This window comes from Mugil cephalus, chromosome 12, assembly GCF_022458985.1.
Source record: "Mugil cephalus isolate CIBA_MC_2020 chromosome 12, CIBA_Mcephalus_1.1, whole genome shotgun sequence".
In the NCBI taxonomy this organism is placed as follows: Eukaryota; Metazoa; Chordata; class Actinopteri; order Mugiliformes; family Mugilidae; genus Mugil; species Mugil cephalus.
This window is the reverse complement of record NC_061781.1, coordinates 16,071,635-16,095,620: the sequence shown is the minus strand read 5'-3', so window position 1 is coordinate 16,095,620 and position 23,986 is coordinate 16,071,635. Positions and strand designations below refer to the sequence as shown.

The following is a 23,986-nucleotide window of genomic DNA, read 5'->3' as shown; positions in this document are numbered from 1 at the left end:
CTTTCACAGTATCACCATGTTTGGTGGACAGCAACACTTCTACTTCAAAGGAAGCTCATAATTGCTGTCCACCTGTGTATTATCCGCTTCCACCAATTACTTCACTGCATATTTCTTTAAAAATGGTACATTCAAAGTATAATTACAAGGTAAGATGAACACCTCTTGTGCTCACAATCAGGTGTTGAATTGCAACATATTTCATCCAGTTGACTCAAAAGTAAAATATCATTCAGCATCCCATTCAGGACGAGACATGTGTGTGAAACTGCAGCTCCCACAGTGCACCACATCACAGCAAATCATTTTTAGTGTGCTGTGCAGGGCTTTACAGTAGTATTTACATCATCTCATGGAAATTTAGTATGCAATACTAAAAGAAAACCCCCCTGAAATTTAGCTTACTCATTTTCTGGAAATGATACGTCTCATTTCCTTACTGAAATATACCAACTTACTGGTAAGAAAGTGCTCTGAAACTGTTATCTGAGTGGTGAATTGATCTGATATACGAATTTATCTTATCTGCTTCTGTGGATTACTCAAGTAATTTAGCCAGAATTTAACCAGCATACCTGTCCTGCTACATCTGCACATCAGAGACGGACTGAGCGACATCCACATGTGAAATGTGTGTTTTTTTTTATTATTTCTCATTCTGAGACTAATAGGTAGCTAGCATGCTGAAAATGTAACCCCCTACTGTGATGATTGTAGTCCAAAAGATGGGTTTAGTAGTAACAGGTTTAGCATTACGTGCAGGAAATTAATGGAGAGGGATGGTGATATTTAACAGCTATATACCATGAAAAGGCAACATTGGTTTTTGTCCAAGCAATAGCTTGTTTTTCTATGCCACAGATGCTCATCACTGCCCAGATACTAAAAGCACATCAGTGAGCCACACTGTTGGACTCATCACGCTGAACAAAGGCATGTTTGTTTGTTTTTGGTCAGTTTTATGCACATCCTCCTGAGGCCATAAAAACTAAACTAAAGCACCTCTAAAAACAACTATATGATTGATTCAGTAATAATCATGGAAAGTAAATAATGCACATTTGAAGGGTTTATAATGTCAGTAGCAATGAAACAACTTGAACTACCACAGAAGAAGAGAAGATTATGTACTGGTAATGTCTATGTTTTGGATGAGTGGACCAGGAGCTTCTTTCATGTGACCATGAATCAACCAGCCAAACAGTGGAAAGACTGACTCTGTCCCTGAGTCCTCATGAGTGAGTGGATTATAGATAGTAGGACGGAACCAAGGGTGCACAGTGCATGAAGGACTACTTCTGCTTGATATCGTCACTACCACACACAGTATTTTAGTCATAGGCATGTAGAAGTGTATCGACATTACAGCCAGAAGAATACTGAGGTACTAAGTGTGGCCTCGAGTTTATGGAAAAAGGAGCTATTTTGCCCACAGATAGAATTTATCAGCTGATGGATGATGACGCTTGCACAACAAATTGTCTTAATCTAAAAAAGGGACTTAAGACTTGACGTCAGAGATCTCACCACATCTTTTGATATACTTAATTTTCTTTGGTGAAAGCAAAAGACAGCGAGAGTAATGTGTGTGACATGTAGATAATATGATTTTCTCCAAGTTAGTCGACAAAGACAGATGTTTACAAGTAAAGTTGCACAACGTAATGGACAATTTTAATTGAAGACTCCTCTCCTACACTTTCAGAAAAAAAGAACAAAAGACATGGCCTCATTCACCCTTCATTCATTAACTGTGTCCCCCCTTACATTTGCATCTGAGCTGTAATTTCCCTATCAATGCATTTTTACACACCATAACAAAGGATCCAAGGCAAATGTTTGCCTGTAAAACTGCACATAATGTACAATTTCAAGAATCATTAAATGCTCCCTTGCCCTCCTACATTACCAGAAAAAAATACTAGAAAAAAAGGAACAAAAGACGTGACCTCATTCACCCCTCATTCATCCTTCCTTATCACTTGCATCTAAGGTGTAATTTCCCTTCCACTAATATTTTTAAAAAATACAGTGGCTCATCTATTTCTTGGTAACCAACATTACATGTTCTTCCAACATTATTATTATATTATTATTAAAGTAGCATAAAGCACAAAAAATAAAAAATAGTAATAGTAAACGAGCATTTGCGATTTTAGCACTCAGAATTGCGGTGCGCACCTACGAGCGCTTTTACGGTAACTAAAGGAATGTGTCACACTGATGTCAACTTGTTATTTACTTTCCAAATCTGAATGACTGAGCACGGCGAAAGGAGAATTAATCAACCGCTGTGTGTGACCAGGCAGGCGAAAAAGAGGCGGCGTATGGGGGAGGGGAAGCAGCTCAGAGGCCGCAGAGGCAACATGCTACTACTATACTACTGTAGTCTCAGCACACTTGGGCTTTAACCAAAGTGTATCTCAGTGATAATGTGTATAAGTATATATTTTATTAATTGAGTATTTTAATGTTGATTAATTGTTCGTTTTACACCGTGGCAGTTCGTCTTTTAAGCATGCTAGTAGCATTACACCAACTGACATTTTAGCTTCTAATTTAGCTAATTAGGACACTGGAATAATTAGTTATGATATAATTATTGGTGGTGTTTTTCAATATTCAGGTTTAAGGTCAGTTGGGCTTCAAACCCCCCCCCCCCCCCCCCCCCCTCTCTCTCTTTCTCTCTCTCTCTCTCCCCCTCCCATTCTCCGTCTACGTCTCTCTACCGCTGCTGCCTCGCCGACTCTTTCCGTCCCCGCTCTCAGTGAACGGCGAAACTCCACACACACACACACACACACACACACAGACACACACACATAGAGAGAGAGAGAGAGAGTAGCCTGCAGCCTCAGCCGCACAAACTCGGGCTTTTTTTTTTAATTCCAACTTTTACCCGCCACCAGTTGTGAGAGCGCGTCTGCTTTGTTAGCATTAGCCCGTAGTGACTCACTCACACGCGCATGCACACGCGCGCGCGCACACACACACACACAAACACACCCGCGGTCGGAACTTGAAATATGACGATAATCAAAATGGGAGGAAAGTCGCTGCTAGCTTGCTGAAGTTGGAGGCTCTCCTTGTGGAAGAGGAAGAGGTGGCGGCGGCGGACACCACGAGTTCACTCTCACAATAAAAGAAAAAAAAAAAGAAAAGAGCAGAAGGTAAGGCTGTGAAGTGAAGGTCGAGCCGCATGCTTTAGGGGCTGCACTGCGTTCACGCTGCTCGCTTGTTTGTTTATTTGTTTGTGCGCGTGTATTTGTGGGGTTTTATGCGAACACGATAATGACTTTGAGAAATTGGTGATTAGGGGGGTTGCCGGTACGCCGCTTAGTCACTCATTGACTCCACACGTGTGTGTTTAAATTCCTGCTTTTTAATCCCCCCCCTCTCTCTCTTTTTCGCTGTTACTTATCTGAAACAAAGCTACTTTTCTAACGGCGTGTTTTTATTTTCTCACAGTAAGTCACGTTGTGTGGCTGAGCTATGGACTTTCTCCACTGAATGCAATAACTTTTTCTTTTAGAGGCCACGTTTTTGGTCAAATAATTCGCATACTTTGCCCTCGGTAGCGCAACAAAACCCTCCCTGAAACACCAGGCTGCACTTTCAGTCATGTTATTGAAGCCTAAATATGAATGATACATATTTATATTACCATGCAGACTTAGGAAGCGCATGTGTGGGGGGAGGGGAAGACTGTACTAGACACTGCCACCAGTTTCAAGGGACAGTTCATGTTACTGTATAAGTACAATGTTAAGCTACTGACTTGTTTTTAATTAAAAAACAGACAGTTTACCTTTTAAACCAGCTATGTATTGTAAGAAAGCATACCCAGTTGTTCAATGATGATGGGGCATGTCCACATGACACACACAGGAGAGATTGAGAAATCCTGTGACCTATAAATGCTTCTTGTTTCCATTTCCCTGGCTGCTCTCTGTAGTTTGCGGGGTAATGGGATACGTCGTGCACAGCCACAATTAAGATGTCTCGCCTGCTCTCCGAGAATCAAAGTGTTTATTATCTCTATTAAGGCATGAGAGGGATTCTGATGGCGGTGAAAGCCATAACAATGCTGCTGTTTGAATGCCATCTTAACCTGCTTCTACTTCGCTGCCCCAAATAGTTATTGCCAAAGAGATGCCCCCATTTTCTTGCTGACCTAGCGGGTTGTAGTTGGTTATTCGCTGTCGGTGTCGTTTGGCTATGGAAAGTTAGTGGAAATCTTTTAAATAAAGAAGTTTCATTGGGGAGAACACTGACTGAACCTTTTGCTCTGGCCGCTTTCTGATGGTTTCGGACGTGAGTTATAGTCCCCAAGCTGGATGACACCTACTCCTCTTCACTAATATCGTCACCGCAGACATGCCAGTGGATTTTGTGTATGAAGCATGCATGGGTTCAGCTGTAATTCTAGATTATCCTATTTCCCTGAAATTGTGTCAAGATTCCGCGGTTATGTAATGGGGCAGTCACTTTTAAAAGAAACAACCGTAAAACACATAATGAGTCCACTCACTCGTCCTACACTAACAATCTGCTCTTTAGATTGTACGCTAACTGGTAACTTAAGTGGTCCTGGCAATGTTGCTGTAAGCTTATTTTTATGTAGTCCATAAACCGCTTTACCTTTATCTACTTTCACATCGCTTGTGGAGTACAAGGAATGTAACCTGAAATGCCAGATGTTTTGTTTAAACCATCCGAGAAGTTGTCCTTGGAAAGTTTTAGCAGAAGAGCAGGCGTTTAAAAGAAAAAGAAAAAGAAACTTGGTAGGTGATTGGCTGGACCATCTAAAGTAAGCTACCTTAAACCAGTCTGATAATTGAACTGTATGAGGTAGATTGCTGTTTGAGGAGCCTCCAAAGCCAGCAGGCAGTCAGTGTAGCCAGCCATGTGCTTAGCATGTTTGTAGGTATTTCTTCCCATGTTTGTAAGGGACATTCGTGCACCTTTCTGTCATCGTTGTTGGTGAACTAACACCACGTCTCTTCTCGCTCTCACCACCATAGACTATCAACAGACCTAAAACATGCCCGTAGTTTCTCATAGGACGCTGATTGTGGGTTAGGTTTACGCTTATTGTCCGACCACAATCACATAGCGTGCACCTAGCAAGATGGACTCCTGCGTTTGCACTTTCACAATGTGGATTTTAAAACCGTAAAGTGTTTTCAGTCATAAAATGCCCATAAATTCACTAGGTTGGTGTGGCAGTTTGATTTTCATTGTCTTGTTGGGATTAGTTTGGGACACGCTGCTGCACTGCTACTCTGCATTTCTTTTTCTAATATAAAAATGATGTTGGGTTATTTGCTACAGCGGATACCAAAGAAAGAAGCCTGTTCCTTTATCTCTCGAAAACACAATTTGTAGGCTGGGGCATCTGTGTAGCACACAATGCTTTATTTATAATGTATGTTGTGACCCATTTTATCCCAAAATTGCAGCTCAGTGTCTCTGATTAATTGTTGAGCTCTAATTCAAATTCATCTATACAGTTAATTAAACAAAGCAGAATAGAAAGTTACACTGAACGCAGGTTTGATAATCGTATATATAATCTTTCTTAAATTTATCCTATTTTTACGTATCCTTGGACATAGGTCAACCAAAGTTGCTAATGATGGTTGCGAGATCTGTACACTCCTTGTTAACCCTGATTACGGTCATTACTAAAACAGGTTTAGTGCCTGTCTATTAAAAGGACAATAGGTGTTTGTTTTAGACAATTTAAGTTTATTGATTCTTCTTTTTTTTTTGTTGCTGTCACATGTTCTTACTGTGCCTCACTCCAGACTCTGGAAGCTGAAGTTTTTTTGTAAAAATCTGCAGGTCTTTGCAGTGCTTCATTGAATTTGAATGATTTTTATTTTCTACTCTTAGCAGATTTTATTGTCTTTCTTTTGATCTGGTGGTTCAGGACATGGATATAGTTACCACTGTACTGAGTTCTCAAATGGCATAACTAAATAATGCTGTTAGGACAAAGGTTATCATCTCTCTGATTCTGAGCCGGGAAGTTGAGACGAATCTCTACTAAAGTGTGTGTGAGTCATCTCGCTTTTCAATTAAAAAAAGACAGAAATGTATATAAAGCATCGTAATTCATTCATATGGGATGTCATCATTCTTGTTTCGCTTTAATACTGACTGTTCGGATCTTACCATTGAGACCGGAGGGACAGAATAGTCGAGTGCAAATCCATGGTATATTGTGCTAGACTGTTCAAATCAGAAATGCATCCCCGCTCATAAGTAGGCCAAGGAAGTCCCTGAGAAAGCCCATGTCAGCCTTGTGGTGCAGCAGATCTCTCTATCGGGCTGTCCAAATATTTCTGTAGCAGTATTTATTTATGATAGGCCATGGGGGGAGGTGAGCCATTCTCTGTTCGTGGGCTACCAGCCAACTGGCAGACTCGTGGTTACTCTGAAATGACGCCCATACAAGTACTGGCTAGTTGGAGGCTATAGTTATTTATTTGGATATATTTAGGAATTAGGGCGGTGCTGTTTATCATTGTGAGAGTTAGTATCTGTGGGGTCCTGATTCTCTTCTTGTGTGTTTTTAAATCTAAAATAAGTGGGACAAATCTACATGCTTTTTAGTACGTGTTCAACATTGAACTATTTTAGTGTCGTGCGGCTTTTCAGTTCCTCACTTTGTTTTTTCTAGTACTATTTCTAACGTCAGTGCTTCTGTTTACATTTATTTTTAACAAAATGTTCACTTTAGCACGCAGGTCTTGGTTAGGTTATGTTCAGTCCTAAGGCAAAAACGTTTCACCAATATTCAGTACATGCAGGTAACTCAGTTTCTTAATATTGACAAATAAGGGAAAAAAAAAAAAATCATTATCTCTGTTGCCATCTTTTAAATGGGACTGCCACGATTATTTAAGTTTTTTTTTTTCAGAAGGGAAGATGTATTGAGACACTGATGCTGGTGGAGGATGACTGTTCAGGAAGTTGTGCAAGCACATGCGTGCCAGAGTGAAAAACGTCTTTACCTAGGGTTATATTGTATCTTCATTTGGTCTTTTCACCTCATTCTGAGTCAGCCATGTGCGCTTATCTGGTGTTCTGTGTGTCAGTGAAGGAAGTGTGTGTACTCTTGAAACACGCCACATGCTAAAATTGTATAGAGGACACCTTCTGGAAGTATTACTGTAACACACATTTGCGTAATTGCGTTTGCGTAAGCTTTGGCTCTTTTGGCTGGTTTGCAGCGTACATAGCAGGACTTTTAGCAAAAATTGTGAGTTAACTTCTTGTTGTACTTTTTATTTCTGGTATGTACATTTATGACTTCATCAAATATGTAGATATTGGCGATTGAAGAGTTTGACGCCCATGCAAACGGCAAACATGCTCCTGCTGATTAGACTTTCACAACTGCGGCACAGCAGTATAGTTTATCCCATTTAGCAACTCTATAAGCCTCATATATCTTTCAGGGCTGTTACACACCAAGTCAATTGTTGGTTCTTTTCTGGTGTTGAGCTGTTGGTGTCCTGCACCATTGGCACTAGTCAAGCTTTTCAGCTGGCGTAGTCGGCGGTGGAACGAGACCAAAAGCGAGGCCACTCTGATTTAAGTTAACGAGAAGAAAACCAGAAGTGGGCAAAATGACAAAGTACAAACGGCACACCTTCTTCAAATTCAAATATGTTCATAACAACCTCTAGACTGAATTGCCTGTTCATATCTCTGCGTTTTTAGCATAACAACCAAATGAACCTCTTCTGGTTTCTTGATCTGGATCTGAGAATGTATGTGCCGACGCGAGGAGACGCATAGTTGATTGGATGATGGTGTGAACCATTTTCGGACCTGGAATCTGTAATATTCCTGTCTACCATAGTCCTCATTAGAGGGCAAAACAAAGCATAATGGCTCCTAAAAGCACACAGCTCACACATATGAGCCATTGCTACATTAGCCTAAATGCCATATCTAGCCTCTATGAATGTTGTGTGGGGAGCATTCCTACAATAGATGCCGCCTCTCATAATTTGCAAACAAAAATAGCTGCAAGATATGAGCAGTGTATGGAGATGATACGAATATGGAGGTAATGACTGAAACTGTATCATATTGCTTTTGGTTTTCCAATACAAATTTTGGCGGAAAGACTTTTTTTTTGTGTGTGATTGTACAAGTGAGTGGAATGGTCTGAAATCTAAATAAATCATTGTTTAGATTTCACTGCTCTGGAAACAAAACGACCATCTGTGAAATGAGAGTGAAAGTTTCATGATTGGTGGGGCGTAGCTGGGTAATTTCCTACCTCATGTAGTGTGAAACTAGTGAATGTTACACTACAGACAGGAATTCTTTCATAATTCTGTCTAAAGCAACGACGGGAGGCAGAGGGTGTTGGAGAAGAGAAGTTTACTTCGTTAAAATGTGGTAATAGTGTGCTGTAATTGTCTTTAACTGTGTGTACTTTCACGATATAATTTGAAGGGCTGATGGGAATAAAAGATAGATGTGATGAGCATGAGTGTCTTGGCGGTTGTCAGGGACAGTAGTAAGTTATAGATGACAGATTTATTGTTTATTAACTTTCCAGTAATTTGTTTCACCAACCAGTAGGCGATTTACTGTGATCCATATATTTTGCTGCATGTGAGGAAGGAGGTGTGGAGAGTATTGTAAACAATGGAGCTGGCAAACACTGTTGGCCGTGGTCTAGACCCATACGGGCATGAGGATTATTGATCTTTCTACATATGAGCAGTCAGTTTCTCATCACTGCTCTGCAGAGGACTCCCACTCTACAAAGGGAATTCTGCGGTGTGTAGTATTAGGGTTGTTCTGCGTAAATACTTGGTAAAGAAACCGCTAACGAATAGCTCAGGAGGAAGATCAGTATTTCGGCGCACTTCTCTGCCTTGTTTGTTTGACCCTAATGTCAGATGGAAGGAAAGCTCAAGGAGAGTTGGGGGTGGGGGTGGGGGGGTATTTAGGGTGGCATGAGCAGCTGTTGACAGAGAAGCAAGATCTTCTGGTCACCATAGCAACACTTGTATTGCGCACACTGGTGTGTCTCGGTGTTTACAGCTTATTTGTGCAATCTTCATCTTGATGGGAAAAAAAAAAAGAAAAGAAATGCCTGGCTGAGGCCTTTGTGTTGGCCATTACAGTATCAAGGGCACTCAATTCTTTCTCACTCTTGAATAAATGTAGAAATATGTTTATTCAATCGAACAAAATAGCAAAGATGATACAAATATTTTTCTTTTTCCAGAGTGAATTAGTGCTTACGTACAAGCATGTTTAGACACACTGTACATTCCCATAACGATGTAATACTTTCAGTTCCTGTCAGTCGCAGACTATAGTTGCATTTACAGTATGTCAACACAGCCAAACGTTCACTCCATTATTCACGTAGTTGTTTCTGATCAAATGTACAGATTATTTATTCTCAATTTCAGAAGCAATTCACAGGAACTTGTGGCTCTTTATCTTGTCACGCTACATAAAGTTAGTATGCGCTGGCCTAGATTTGAAACCACAACATTTTACAAACTTCTCTCTGTTGTACAGGGAATGCCATACTTTGACACAGAACGTGTTGTTGTTGTTCGTTCATGGTTAAAATGGAGCAACACACCATCTTGCACCAATTTTCAGTCATATATCTACTGAAATGAGTGCAAGGTCATAGTGTCAAATGAGGGCTCGTTACAGATGGCATGCAGCATGTCTGGAAGTCTGTTTTTCTGTCTTATCCTTTAATGGTGCATTAATAAAAATGGAGATTTTATTTTATATATAAATATATATGCATGTGCATGTGTTGCCCTTGGCATCAATAAAGCCTTCTGTGTCCCACGATCTCCTCCACAGAAAGTACTTATTTGCCAGCCACCCCCACACAGCCTTATACACATGCATGCCCCACAGCGACTGGTTCGCCGTGTGCTTACATCTATATGCGAAATAAGGTTATTTGGAGAAACCAGATAAAAGCAAAAAAAAAAAAAAAAAAAGTGTTGACATGCAGTAACCTGGTTACCGCTCAGCTGTCTTAGTGGATGGTTATATTGTCTTTCCAAGGCTGGCTAACTATTTCAATGCGAGCGATAATTGGTCGTAATTTGGCATCTGTCTCTACCGGCACCTGTTATTGACGTTACCTGGTGTTGAGATAACACTGCAACATCACACACTGCAAGAATGTGGATTGGTGTGAACATGTTGCTACAGGCACTAGATGAAATACTGCCCCTGTTCTAATGATGGATCCTTTATATTTTAGGCTAGTTTGTACAGGGTTGCACAACCCTTAATTATTTTGTTGTCTTTGATAGAAAGGTAGTCTGGTTTGGATAGGAGAAAGACAGAAGCAGAAGCAATCATTAGTTTTGTTTTTCTATTATGCTCTGTTGTCTTCTGCTGCATTCTTCTTTTTTTAATCAGAGACTCATTAATATAAATAATCATTGATTTTTGTTCATTTTATTTGTGCATCGTTTTGACCACAACAAAGGGAAAGCTTGGGAGTTCCCCTCTATGAACAATACTTGACTGCTGCTGTCCTTTGGCTTCTCTGGAGAATATTAAATGGCACCAATGGCCAAGTGGGAGTTGTCATATTTATCTGATGTTAACGAGTTGAGCATTAGGGTGGATCTTAGGTCCTGGCACTCCCAATTGGAAACGATCATGATGAAACCTTCAGTGATTCTTGCATGCTGTCACCATCCCCCATTTATTTCCCAGGGAAAACAGATGAAAGGCGTACTTGCTAGTGGCTGTGCACTTGTAAATCTATACTAGAGAAAATGTGCACCCCACACTCATACATCAAGGGGTATATCAAAAGGTTTGGCTAATAGAAATATCTGTGAGGATAATGGGATCGGGGCACGATTTGAGACGCTGCAGTAGCGCTGTATTTCCTCACGAATATGTTACCTTGATGACCTTTTTCCTTTGTTAACTGTTGAAACACCCGGCAGGCTCGGCCTGGTTATAGGTCTGGCCGACCATGTGCCTTGAGAGCCGACAGCCTGTGGGTTTTCATTCCAACTGATTTCCTCAGTAGGTAATTTTATGTCTGAGTTATTTTCCTCTAAAGGCGTCTTAATCTGTGGGTGGAGTCTTTGGGTGGAATGAAAAAAACCTGCAGACTGTTGTCTCACTTGGCACACGGTCGGCCAACCCTAGTAAAAATTGAAAGTATTGCCGCCCATAGGAAGCGTGGGAGAAGTGTTTCCCCTAGAGACTAAAGGCTACCATCCTCCACCGTTTGCCGAACTACATTGGCTGTCACTTAGTGACTCACTGAGGGAGGCAAAGGACAATGCACAAATGGTTGTTGTGATTACCTGTGTGGGGATCATTATTTATCACCCTGCTCCCCTTCCACCATCCCCCCTGTCTCTGATTCCCCTCCTCCACTCTTCTTTCTCTCACTCCCCTCCCCCCACAAGACTGCAGCCCAACCAGAAGCTTCAAAGGCGGGTTTTACTCAGCAGAGCAGTTCAAGAGAAAATGGCTGCTGTTTCCAGGTCTTGTTTGCACATCTGTCAGGAGGTGACTGTTCAGGAGAAAATGGGGCCCGTGGTATGCAGGTTTTTAACATCATTCTTTTCAGCCCGGCATGTGTAGGAAATGACTGGATGTGTGTTTGTCTTTGCTCTATTATTTTTACATTCAAACATTCGTGTTCGGAAAGCATTTTATTAGATTTTTTTTTTTTTGTGGTGGATGGATGGTTTTATACGAGCCCTGGTCAGATTGCAGTGCGAGGAATTATTTGCAGAGGCATGGTTGTTTTAACCAGGGCTGAGCAAATGTCAAATGATTTCTTTCTTATGTTTCAGTTAAGTGGCCATTTCTTTGTTTGTATGGAGGGTATCGGTGTTGTGTCTTTGGGAGCTATTTAAAGACAGACAGATTAGATCAGGCTGAATTCTCCTTCACTGTACATTAGCTTCAGTGAAAATCCTTAGGGCAAAGAGGAGCTCCACACCAGTTTACTCTTTCCCTCCTACTATTTTGCATTTTATTCTGAAAACATTAAATAATATATGACTAAATAAGAATCATTTTGACTGGTTTTCAGTAACTTGCATATACTCATGTTTAAAATCCAAAATATCTCAACAAGGAATTTAGTAAAACGGTATCTGACAGCGCTCAGTGTTGAAGATACTAAACGTTAAATATTTAAACTGTTTTTGTAATAAACTTAAATTTTCACCAGTACTTAAACAGTGATCTTTGCCAAAGTGCTTATAAACCGGCCTCCTCTCTCACCAGTCATCTTTTTAAAGGCTGTGCTCTTTTCTGTCTAAATGGAGAAGGAGCCATAACTAAAAAAAAAAAAAATTGTATAACACTTTTGCCCACATGATGTATCTAAAACTGTTTTCCCATCAGTTATTCTTCTACTACATGTACAGAAGGTTGCACAACACTTGCTGTTGAAAGTCCATTTGCACCTTCTCTTGTATCACTGTAACGGTCATGAACCTGAGCTTAGTGCTTACATCACTGCAGCAACCTGACTTGCGGCTTGATGCATTTCCAGTTTATTTATTAAAAAGCGAAATGTTGTTTTTTTTGTGAAGGGAGGGGTGGTGAGTTACTGTGGCCGTCTGTGGCATTACAAAATTTCTGATGAATTTCAGTTCCTGATTCTTTGTCTTTTCTTTTCTAGCGTGGAAACCGTGACACAGTTTCCACTTCCATCAAAGCCACTTTTACCAAGCATTTTGTTTTTTCTCTGAATTGACAAGTTATGTTGCTAATGTCTATTTATAATAAGGCTTTCTGACTGGTTGAGACACTAAAATATTTGGCTAGGGTTTCTGTTGGTATATGACATGGGACAGGCTGCTCTTCGATAGCAGTTTTGATTCAGGGGCAGATTAAGTGGACCATTGCATATTTCCACATTCACATGGTGTATTTCAATGAATCGAAATTCATAGTAAACCTTGAATGAATCAAGCACGTAGTGAAACTGGCATGTTGTCAAGAGCTGAAGTGTCAGTTTATACGCAACAATCATTCAACTGCGTTACTGCTGTGGCCTTTGAACTGACAGTAAACAGTTCACGTAGTTACACAACTGCATGCCTTGGGTTGCTTTTGTGTGAACTGTTGTATACGGAGACAGATCTGCTTAACATGCATTGATTTGTGCAATGCTCTTGCTCGAAAAGAAAGTTGAAACTCCTCTGGGTTTCCAGGGTTTTACAAGGTGAAGACCTTTATCATTTGGCTTTGATAACAGGCCATAACTCGCTCAGTGTGGCTGCCGCTTTGTGAAGATGGTGGACTTGTTTTTGTTAAGTAACTGCCTCAAGAGCGATGCCCGACAGTTAACCTTAATCAACCTGGTGTTCCCAGGAGGGATTCTCATCATTGACCCAGTACATGTTTTATTTACCAATGCCTAATTATTGACTTTTTTTTTATCTGCAGTTATGAGGCTGCCTTTGGTAATGGTGTCACCATTATGAATTCATAGCAAATGTCCGGTGAAGAAAAGTGTTAATGTAGTTTGACGGTGTCCACAGAACGGTTTCCAATATGCATAATATTGAGTGTGGCGTTGTTTCTATTTTTCACTAAGTTGTGATGCAGTTTAAGAAACCATGAATTTATAGCTATAAGTTGGCTATATGCCTTTGAAGATATTCAGTTATCCAGGTCATGGTATATGACAAAAACCCCAGAGCTAAAAAGACACTTTAATGAGTCGTAAAGCATCTTATAGTCCAGTTGCTTTTGATTTAGCTCTGTTGTTGGATGTAAGTTGGCTTTTTTCTAGCTTAAAAAATAGTCCACGAGTCACATCTAAGTCTTTTTTATCGTATCCGTTCAAACACTGGTACTATTTTTAGTATGTTGCCATCTAAAAACATTTATAGCAGCTCCAGGACGACAAAAGGAAATGCATATTTGGTGTGACCTTTTTTTTTTTATTATGCAACGCAAATATTGTCTAAATCTGCATAGAAAAACAAAGTGAGCTCAACTCTATTGTTGACATTCTGTGGAACTTAATCCTTCAGCAGCTTAGCTAACATAGACATTTCAAACCAAATAATTAAAAACCTAAACATTTATTTGATGATGTAGTTGCTGATTCATTTTCTTGTAATCCTGTGTGAGGAGGTACAAGGTCTAAGAAGCTTGTTGTAATATCTTTCCTTGCTTTCAATTAACAGAGTGATACCAAACAGGAGCAGAATTGACTTGGTGCATACCAAACATAAAATAGACTCCATAGATACTCCGATAGTATTCAACACGCGTTGAGTTGGTGTCTTGTTGGGTTCAACGCAGCGAGGCTGCTTTGAATATCTGAGTTGTCATATATGGCCGAAGCATATTGCATGCTATTGGCTATGTGTTTCTCTTTCGCAATATGTGACTTGATTCATATTGCTATAGAAACCTAAGCCATTTTAATTATTTGCATCTTCCTGCGATACTTGCCCGTGTCATCTCGGCATATCTGTTGCGTTTGAGTCAGCCCCACCTTCTACCTTAAGTTTTTTTAAACTCCATTTTTGTTAAAGATGTAGCGATTCTAGTAGCATGTGGTCGTTTTGGAGGCTGCTGCGTCAGGAGGAATCATCTCCTCAGACTTTGACTCCACTTATCACTTCGGTGAATAAACCTCAGAGACACTGCAGAGGTTAGCACATTGTCTGATATCCTGAAAGGCCCATTGTTAGCCAAGGGAGACTTGAATGCCCCGGGAGTTGTGTAATGGATGGTGGCATCACTGGCCCATCTGATAGAGCGATTATTGCCGCTGCCCCACACTGATGGGACCTGAGCCCCTCCAGGCCTCCTGTTAATTATGTTTCCAGTTGTTTGGTATGTAGCTGTAGCAGCCCTGTGAGCAGTGGCTCCCTTGCTTTGATGTGGCCAGCCCTTCCTAGTCCCACATGTAAGCTAATTAACTAAAGAGAAACACGCTCACTGTGGTCAAAACATGTTACGATGGCTACGGTAGACAAGCCCGGTGTTGTTTTGTCTTCGGGAGAAAGGAGCTTTTACTTTTTTTTGTAATGTGATTTTGTTTTGGCGGTGACGTGAGATTAAATGGATCTGTGACACGGCGAGTTGAATGGGTGTTTATTTAGGCTTTGTAACGTTTGTGTGACAGTTAAAGGATTTTCTTAAAGGAAACTCAACAATGTTACTCGAAAATACCTCTGTTTGTGGTGAGAAATGAAAAGGAAACTGGCTGCACCCATTACAAGGGAGTTAGAATTCCAGCCCTGAGCATGTCTGTGGTGGTGCAATAAAGGTAGACACCATTTGAAAGAATATACCAAGGTGAAAGAGTGAATAATTCATGTTGAGTAACATGTTCAACCCATCTGGCCGTATGCCCGTTGGTAATTGGGACAACACCATTCTCTATTTTGCTCGATCTCTCTTGTTGCTATGCTACCAAAGGGAATCTTGAGTGGGCCTAGATGGTGTTTGATATGAAAGTCGGACGGCCGTGCCGGATTCATACCTGACACCACCCCTTTATTTCTCTTTGTATTCTTAGCAAGATGACTGTTGGCTTACCTCCCTCCCAGTGGGAGAACAGGAAATGGTTATAAATGTGTCTCATTCGTCATTTACTTTGTTCTCCTCTTATAGATGTTCTCCTTCTTGCTGTGTGTACTGTGCATTTATGCGTTTACTTTATGTTTGTAGTTGTGTATACACAGTTATACCAGCTCTATTACCCTGTTCTCATACAGCATATGTGTGGGAAGCAAAACACTACTGTATTCTTGCAGTGTACATCAGCCTGAGGACAAAAACTTGATGTGATTAAAAACGTAATTGCATTTCTGCTTCTCCAGCTCCCTTCAGTTTCCAGACAACCTCGATTGAAATGTTAACATAAGCGCCGTTAAACACCTCTATTTGTTGAACATAACTCAGAAGGCAAGGTTAGCCTGGCTGCTACGATTAATTAGCCTCTTGCTTGGTTTTGTAATTCATTAGACAGGCAGTAGAGGCTAACATTTAATATCCTTACTGCCTTGTCAGGGCTCTTTCCTTGTAGAGTTGGCTCAGTCACCACGGGGAAGCACCAATCAGTTTATAGTGAAAGCCAAATGGATACAGACACTCCCATTACACTAGAGAACAGAGTCTTTAAATACTTAAATTTAGTGCTAAATGTGGATTTAAAGGGTAAGTAACTGAACCGCTGACTTCATGAGAGGAAGGAATCATGCAGCACATGGCAAGACCAGACTGAGCATGAGTTAAACAAAGCTGGAAGTCAGGACTTTCCTGTGTGTGTGTGTGAGAGGGCGAGCAAGAGGGAGTTTGTGTGTCTGTACATGACACTGCACATATTTGTTAGAACCAGCTACAAATACTACTTGCTGAATGTCACACGAGTCAGTAGAATACGCATTTATTAATGTGAAATGTTAACCTTGGTTTCCATTTTTCGTCTTTTAGGAGTGAGCCCAGCCTTCCAACTTGCCTCCTCCCTTTCATTGGGCTAAGATGAGTATTACCAGTGACGAAGTGAACTTCTTGGTCTACAGATACCTCCAAGAATCAGGTTTGTCTAGCAAAAACTGCTCATGCTGGAAATACCCAAATCTTTACCTGGTGTATTATGAGTTATTTTCTGTTCAGCATTGCATGGGGGGTTGTAACTACGCTCACATATGCTATGACATTAAATAAATAGCTCTTCCCCCACCTTGCGCAGAATATTGTCCTGCTCTTGAGATGCTATTCAGTCTTGGCATCTGGATCCTTAGGAGCTGGTTTATTAGCTTTTAGTGTGACTACATCTGAATCCATCTGGCAGAGTCCAATCGGCTACGACTCTGGGAGGTCAACGCCGACATTGTCGTATTATACTCTTGCCTCGTTCCATTTGGTTGTTGTATTCAATTACGGACGGATTTGTTTGGATCAGACACGAATTTCCTTTGTGCAAATTTCGTTTTTGTTTGTACACATCTTGTACTCGATGCTCTCCTTTTTTAATGAATCTGAATGGGGGTTTTGTTTTCAGGTTTCTCCCACTCAGCATTCACCTTTGGCATCGAGAGCCACATCAGCCAGTCAAACATCAATGGAACACTAGTGCCCCCTGCAGCCCTCATCTCCATCCTGCAGAAAGGGCTTCAGTATGTGGAGGCAGAAATCAGCATTAATGAGGTGAGGTCAGGGACATGCTGTTACTGACTCCCACAGATGTCTTCCGTTGCTTAACGATACAAAGACAGACTTGATTTCTTTGACGACATGTCAGGGTGACTCTGAATGCTTTTTCTTACTGTAATCAGAAGCACTGAAGTGTGTTTGTAGAAGCCAATTAGGAATTACTCTTCACCTCCGTAATTGGGGAAATGTTGCTAATTAAAAACTGCGTCAGCTCGTGATGTGTTATCAACTGCTTTTGTGACGACAGGATGGCACAGTCTTCGACGGTCGACCGATCGAGTCGCTGTCGCTAATCGATGCAGTGATGCCAGATGTGGTGCAGACGCGGCAGCAGGCCTTCCGCGACAAGCTCGCCCAACAGCAGGCCGCCTGCACCATGGCGGCGTCCACTTCTGGAAACCAGTCAAACGCACCAAAGAATGGAGAAGCCACGGTCAACGGAGAGGAGAACGGTACTCACATCATGAGTAAGTTGAATCTCCGAAATAGGGATTCGCCACTTGGCAATAAAGCAACTGACATAGTTGGTCTGAGCAAATAATATCGAACAGGAACTAGAATTAACAGGTGTTTATTTTCTGTATTTCACGCACAGAAACACAAACGACATTCTGGGTTTTTATAGAAAGTGTTAATTGTAGTTGTTGATGAGCTTCTGGTGTGAGCGAAACTGGAGAGTTGTGGATCAGGTGAAGCTCTAGACCACAGGAGAGGATGTTTGTGTCAACGTATCCCCCTAGGAATTTAATTCAGAGGTGTGGATGACAACAGGAAGAGCTGGTGTGAGGTAGACGTTACAGGGAGTATTTCACAGGAAAGAGGGATCAGAAAGAAGCACTCATTCGTAAAGCTAGATTATTAATCGATTTTAATTATACAGTGTGTAATTGTGTTTACTCCAGATGGGTTAGTAAATACTAAGAGTGGCGTGTAACAGCAGTAACATCGATTTTCTTTGTTATTTATAAGTAAAAAGTTTGTGCAGTTAAATAGTCTTAAATTAATCGCAGGTCTGTTTTTCTTTGAGACGTATATAAATATGCGCGTGCGCCAACTCTCTCTTCAGATAACCACAGTGAGCCCATGGACGTGGATGTAGACGTCGAGATACCCGCCAGTAAAGCCACAGTGCTCCGAGGCCACGAGTCCGAAGTGTTCATCTGCGCCTGGAACCCTGTCAGCGATCTGCTGGCCTCTGGGTGAGTCTCTGTCGGTGCTGAAAGAGTTTTGAATTCATTCTGGATGAGTCACACTACACTGAATGCACACTGTGACGAGTGTTTATAAGATATACGGTTTCATAAGAAGCATCGCTGACAGCTTATATTCCAACAATTTCTTTTTTTTTTTTTTAACCTCCCCCCACGCCGCCGCGTTGATGTTTCGCTCAGCTCGGGGGACTCCACTGCCAGGATCTGGAACCTGAATGAGAATAACAATTCCAACTCCACCCAGCTGGTGCTGCGCCACTGTATCCGAGAAGGTGGCCAGGACGTCCCGAGCAACAAAGACGTCACCTCACTGGACTGGAATGTAGGTTTCAGATCATCCATCATTTACAGTCAGTTCAGCTCAAGTCAGTCAAGTAACAGTTCTTCTATCTTTCCATCCAACAGAGCGACGGGACTCTCCTGGCAACGGGCTCGTATGATGGATTTGCAAGAATATGGACAAAGGATGGTATGTCCTCGATGGTTGTTTCCGCACATTCCGCACACTAGATTTATGGCATTGCCATTGTGAAAATACACACTCTGTGACAGTTCTGACATGTTGTCTAAAAACCGATACGACTCTTATCCTTCAGGGAATCTGGCAAGCACCTTGGGGCAGCACAAAGGGCCCATATTTGCACTCAAGTGGAACAAGAAGGGGAACAGTATTCTCAGCGCTGGCGTAGATAAGGTACTGACACAAACACTGGTTTGTATCTTTCAGTAATAATCTCTTGATGTTTTATTCACTCATCCTGTGGCTTTTGGATTTTCAGCCAAGAGGGTAAATCTGCAATATTTCCCTGGTGTCATCTGTCACATATTTTCTAAAATATTTATCTTAACTTAATAAATCATAGCACCATCAAACTAAATACAACTTTATTAATCTTGAGAGCAAAGCAAAATTTTTTGTGCTATAGACACAATAAGTGCAGATATTTTTATTTTAAAAGTATCTGTGGCCTCTAGCTGGACGCCTTTTCACCCACATGGTAAATCAGATCTTGCTGTTCATCCTTGAACTAGTGTATGTGATGAGTAAAAAAAACACAACTTCTAATTGGATTCATATTTTTTTCATATTTGATTGTTTGTAGCTCTTTCAGGCCCTTTAATTAAGAGGTTTCACCCTTTGACAAATACAGACTGCTGCCACCTGCTGGTATGGAAAGTCATTTCCTCAGTGAGGTGCAGAACGCACGCATCACCTGAGCGTTGGCTTTAGTCTTTAGGTTGTGCTCAAGTGCCAATTTTTTGGGCCGGACACAGGCAACATGAGGTGATGATACAGTCGACCTTTGTTGCTGGTTTATATTTCAGTTGCGTTTGGTTCACAAAAACAGCGAAATTGTCCCAAGTCTCATGAGGCATTCTTATAATGAGGCATGAAATTAAAAGTTAAAAATGCACATATCAAGGCGGCTAGGGACTTCAGTATTGTATGAACGTCTTTTTCTGTATGCTGATTTCTGGAGAAATGTTGCACTCGTGTGCTGAAATGCAATTTCATTTTCCAGACGACAATCATTTGGGATGCACACACGGGAGAAGCCAAGCAGCAGTTTCCTTTTCACTCAGGTAAAGTGACTTCATTGTAGATAATAAATACATCGGAAAATGTTTCCTGCTCGGCTGTGGCTGTATCGTGTGCTCGCAAATGTCCTAATGACCTGTGCCTTAAACTGTTCCACAGCCCCAGCACTGGATGTCGACTGGCAGAACAACACCACATTTGCCTCCTGCAGCACAGACATGTGTATCCACGTATGTCGCCTTGGCAGCGACCGGCCCCTTAAGACCTTCCAGGGCCACACGGTAAGCAGCTTTTCTTTTTTTTATTTTTTTCCTGACCTCATCTCACACAATGCTGTGCTCACTCCCTTGACAATCACGCTAATGAGCATTGTGTTTTGCAGAATGAAGTTAACGCCATTAAGTGGGATCCATCAGGTATGCTGCTCGCCTCCTGCTCAGATGACATGACCTTAAAGGTAAGACTTGTTCTCAGCGTGACAGGTTAAAGAAAACAATCAAAAAGTGTCGATTTGTATCGATTCATATTTTGCGGTTGTCTTTTCTTTCATGCAGATTTGGAGTATGAAGCAGGAGTCCTGTGTCCATGACCTCCAGGCTCACAGTAAAGAAATCTACACTATCAAGTGGAGCCCCACAGGCCCCAGCACAAACAACCCCAACTCCAACATCATGCTAGCCAGGTAGGACGGCGCTGACACGTAGCTCACGTTCAGAGCCACGTACGTATAGAGCGGACATCACCCGACATTCAGAGAGAACTGTTCCAGGCAAAATCCCACTGTTTTTTCGTTTTCAGTGGCTCACTGCCATGACCCAGATGTGCATGTGCACGTGTAAGCTTTCTAGTTCAAATGCCTCAGGAATTTAAAGTCCGGCACACCTGCCTTTAAACCCGGTTGAAAATTAATACCACAAATGAACAATACGCGATTGACTCCGAACGTTTCTTTCCTCCGCATTGAGCATCCGGTCTATTTATACTATAGAAAATATGCTAATTACAATCAGCTTCAAGTATTTATTTATTCATTTTTTTAAATCACCAGGGGGTTACAGACACACTCACATTTATATTACGTGGTGTTAAAGTGGGACCCTCAATCTTTCACCTTACAATAATGGTAATTAAATACGAAGGTGTTCATACTTCACTGTGAAATTGTTTAGGACAAAGTGTTTTTAAAACACAAATGATGGCAACTTACAGCTTTTAAAAGTGTCTTGTTTCCATTTCTGTCAGTCATTCACTGCATCATAAATTAGTGCAAAGAAAGGAATCTGCCATTGAAAGACATTTTAAGTCAGTAGTTGTTAGATAAGCTGATGATTAGGAATCTGTGCTGATCTGATTTTCTTTCCGTTTCCCCACGCAGCGCGTCTTTTGACTCGACGGTGCGACTGTGGGATGTGGAGCGAGGGGTTTGCATTCACACACTGACCAAGCACCAGGAACCCGTCTACAGCGTGGCCTTCAGCCCCGACGGCAAACACTTAGCCAGCGGCTCCTTCGATAAGTGTGTGCACATTTGGAACACCACGGTAAGAGTCAGACGGGGAGAGTTTCCGGCACCGCGCGGCAGAGTGAAACTGGAACACGGAGTTATTTATTCTCTTTGTTTCCGCTGTTGTTTTCAGACTGGAGCTTTGGTGCACAGCTACAGGGGCACTGGTGGGATTTTTGAGGTTTGTTGGAACAGCACCGGGGACAAAGTCGGTGCCAGTGCGTCAGACGGCTCGGTAAGCCACGCCCACTGCATTTCCTGTGCTCGTTCCCATTTTTACTGAAAATATATCACTAACGCTGCCTGTCTTTACTTTCCAGGTATGTGTTCTTGATCTCAGAAAATAGCTGACTTGGAGACTTTGATGATGATGAATCCTGGAATGTGCAGAAATTGCCTTCTTCTGACGTCGGCAAACACGCTCCCGTTGCTCAAGAAGGGCTGTAAAGGTGAACTGAAACAAACCCCCTCACAGGAGTAAAAAAACCAGATGACTGCAGCGGCTCGGACACCAACTGAATTCAGTGCACCTTACAGTTTGTTGATGTGTGTTTTACGATGCGCCGGTTTGAGACACAACGGAGGCTGGCTAAGAGATCCCCGAGACTGGACACAACTCCCTGGGTGCATCCACGTATTATAAGGTTTCTAATGAGGAAGTGCTGCGATCCACACAGGCCACCGGTCCAGCTGTTATCAGGTTGGAAAGGGTGGAAACACAAAGACGAGGCGAGTTTTATAAAGAGAGAAGTGTTAATGAGACGCAGGTGTGCGGCTGAGAGAGGCAGTGAAATCGTGAAAGATGGGTGGCAGATTTAGAATTCCTCTGAGGAAATGTTACTTCACGTCCACGAGGAACAACTGGCAACGCGATGAAAGTAGCATCGATGCGGAAACGCTGCCGTCCTGTCAGCAGAGACTGGTTCGTTTCAAGAGTACATCTCGCTTCTTCTTGTTGCTGAAATCGAATGCGCCGCAACGAGGTAGCTCTCAGCTCACAGCATTTTCTAACACCGGGTCATTTAAAAGGCGAAACCTGCCCGAGAAACGGTCTCAACCTCCCAGAACGACCTGCCCAATTCACACGAGATTCCGAAATTTTGTGGACATGATGTGAAACGTGTGGTTTACAAAGAGAATTTTCTCCCTTTTTTTTGGATGTAAATTTAAAGAATGTAAAGATATGTAAATTAGATTAATACACAGACTTATATACTGTGTATATATGTTTATATACAGTACACTTTATTGCCATCCTGTAGGGACTCTTTAATGGCTAGATCTTCGCTGTTAATGCAAGACCACTTATTAAAAGAAGTGCACATCTCATCAGCTTCTTCTAATAGACTTTCTGAACTCGGCCGATCGTGTCCATTGCATCACGCTGCTTCTTCTTGTTTTTTTTTTTTGTTTTTTTTTCTCCAGTCATAAATGACAGATGAGCAGCCTCGCTTTCTTGTATTGATCACTGAAAGCCATGGAGGAAATTTGCACCTCATTACCTTCAGGGAATTATCTTGTCACCAATATGGGAGTTGGCAGTCACCAATCTCCCGCTTGGCGTGCTGCTTTGAATTAGTTTTATATGTGGAACACAGAACCAACAACCCCCCCTCTACCTGTGAGAGTGTCATGCAGTCCTAAGCGAGGAAAGTTACTACAGCTTGATTAGCATTACCACAGTTCCTCTTTGGCACTTTGCTCTGATCAGTCTACTGAAAGTATATATATATATATATACACTTTTATATATATATGTATCACATTTTGACCAGAAGGTGGAGTTTGTGCAAAAGTCCTGCTGTCGCTGAAATAAAATAAATGGATTGGTTTTAATGTCGCCAGCTGATCAGGTTCGGTCAGATGTGAAGCGCCTGTGTTGTGGGCTGGGCTTGATAAGTGTGCAGTTATGTCCGCCTGTTTCTGCTTACTGGGATCGAACGTATCTTCAATCTTAACCTGCCACCGTGTTGATTTGCCTTTTTTTTTCATTCTTGGTCCCTTTCACTTTCAGTCAACTTCTGCCCGGAGCAACTTGAAGTGCACTTTTTGTATTGGTGGGTTTCGACAAGTGTTCAGATTTTGCTGAAAGTGAAGGTCCGAAGTTTTATTTTTTGTCTCTCTCTCTCTGTCTTTAACGTCACAGTTGGATGCTAATGGGTGTTTCGATGGACTTTTTTTTTCTTTTTCTTTTTTTTTTTTTTTTTAATTTGCTGAGAGCCATTATCGTCTGTGTCAGACTGAGAATTGGGCTGTGGGTCGCTGGCCAATCTTGGCGTGCTAAAGGAGCCCAATACGGAATAAGTGCTGTGACAGCTACTATCTCTCTTGCGCCCTGGTCCAGGGTGCTGTCACCTGTTTCCAAGACAAAACGTTGAAGTCATTCAGTGTCTCAAATAAATTACTCTATTTTGATATCAGAAAACATGTCTTGAAGTGTGTGCGTGTTGTTCTTCTTCAAAAGCAAAACTAGAAGATGTATTTTTTTTATATTTAATATAGAATAAAACGTGTGCAAAAAATACATGGACATTT

At 41.6% G+C, this 23,986-nt stretch overlaps 1 protein-coding gene across 1 annotated transcript; it reads left to right on the top strand.

The window, feature by feature from the left end:
* Positions 1-2,782: 2,782 nt before the first annotated feature.
* Positions 2,783-23,881, top strand: tbl1x (transducin beta like 1 X-linked). The gene is made up of 15 exons (XM_047600421.1): positions 2,783-3,170; positions 16,474-16,579; positions 17,045-17,190; positions 17,444-17,663; positions 18,263-18,395; positions 18,588-18,729; positions 18,813-18,876; positions 19,004-19,101; positions 19,931-19,991; positions 20,107-20,228; positions 20,330-20,404; positions 20,502-20,629; positions 21,323-21,488; positions 21,585-21,686; positions 21,772-23,881. Exons 2-15 carry the CDS (start codon positions 16,522-16,524, stop codon positions 21,796-21,798), a joined length of 1,542 nt encoding a protein of 513 aa, XP_047456377.1. The 5' UTR covers positions 2,783-3,170; positions 16,474-16,521; the 3' UTR covers positions 21,799-23,881.
* Positions 23,882-23,986: the final 105 nt, after the last annotated feature.

Bases quoted from the DNA above. Each gene is read 5' to 3' on its own strand.
- tbl1x (XM_047600421.1), top strand. From the start codon at position 16,522: ATGAGTATTACCAGTGACGAAGTGAACTTCTTGGTCTACAGATACCTC. The intron at 19,102-19,930 runs GTACTGACACAA...TTCATTTTCCAG, and splicing joins TCAGCGCTGGCGTAGATAAG to ACGACAATCATTTGGGATGC. The intron at 20,630-21,322 runs GTAGGACGGCGC...TTCCCCACGCAG, and splicing joins TCCAACATCATGCTAGCCAG to CGCGTCTTTTGACTCGACGG.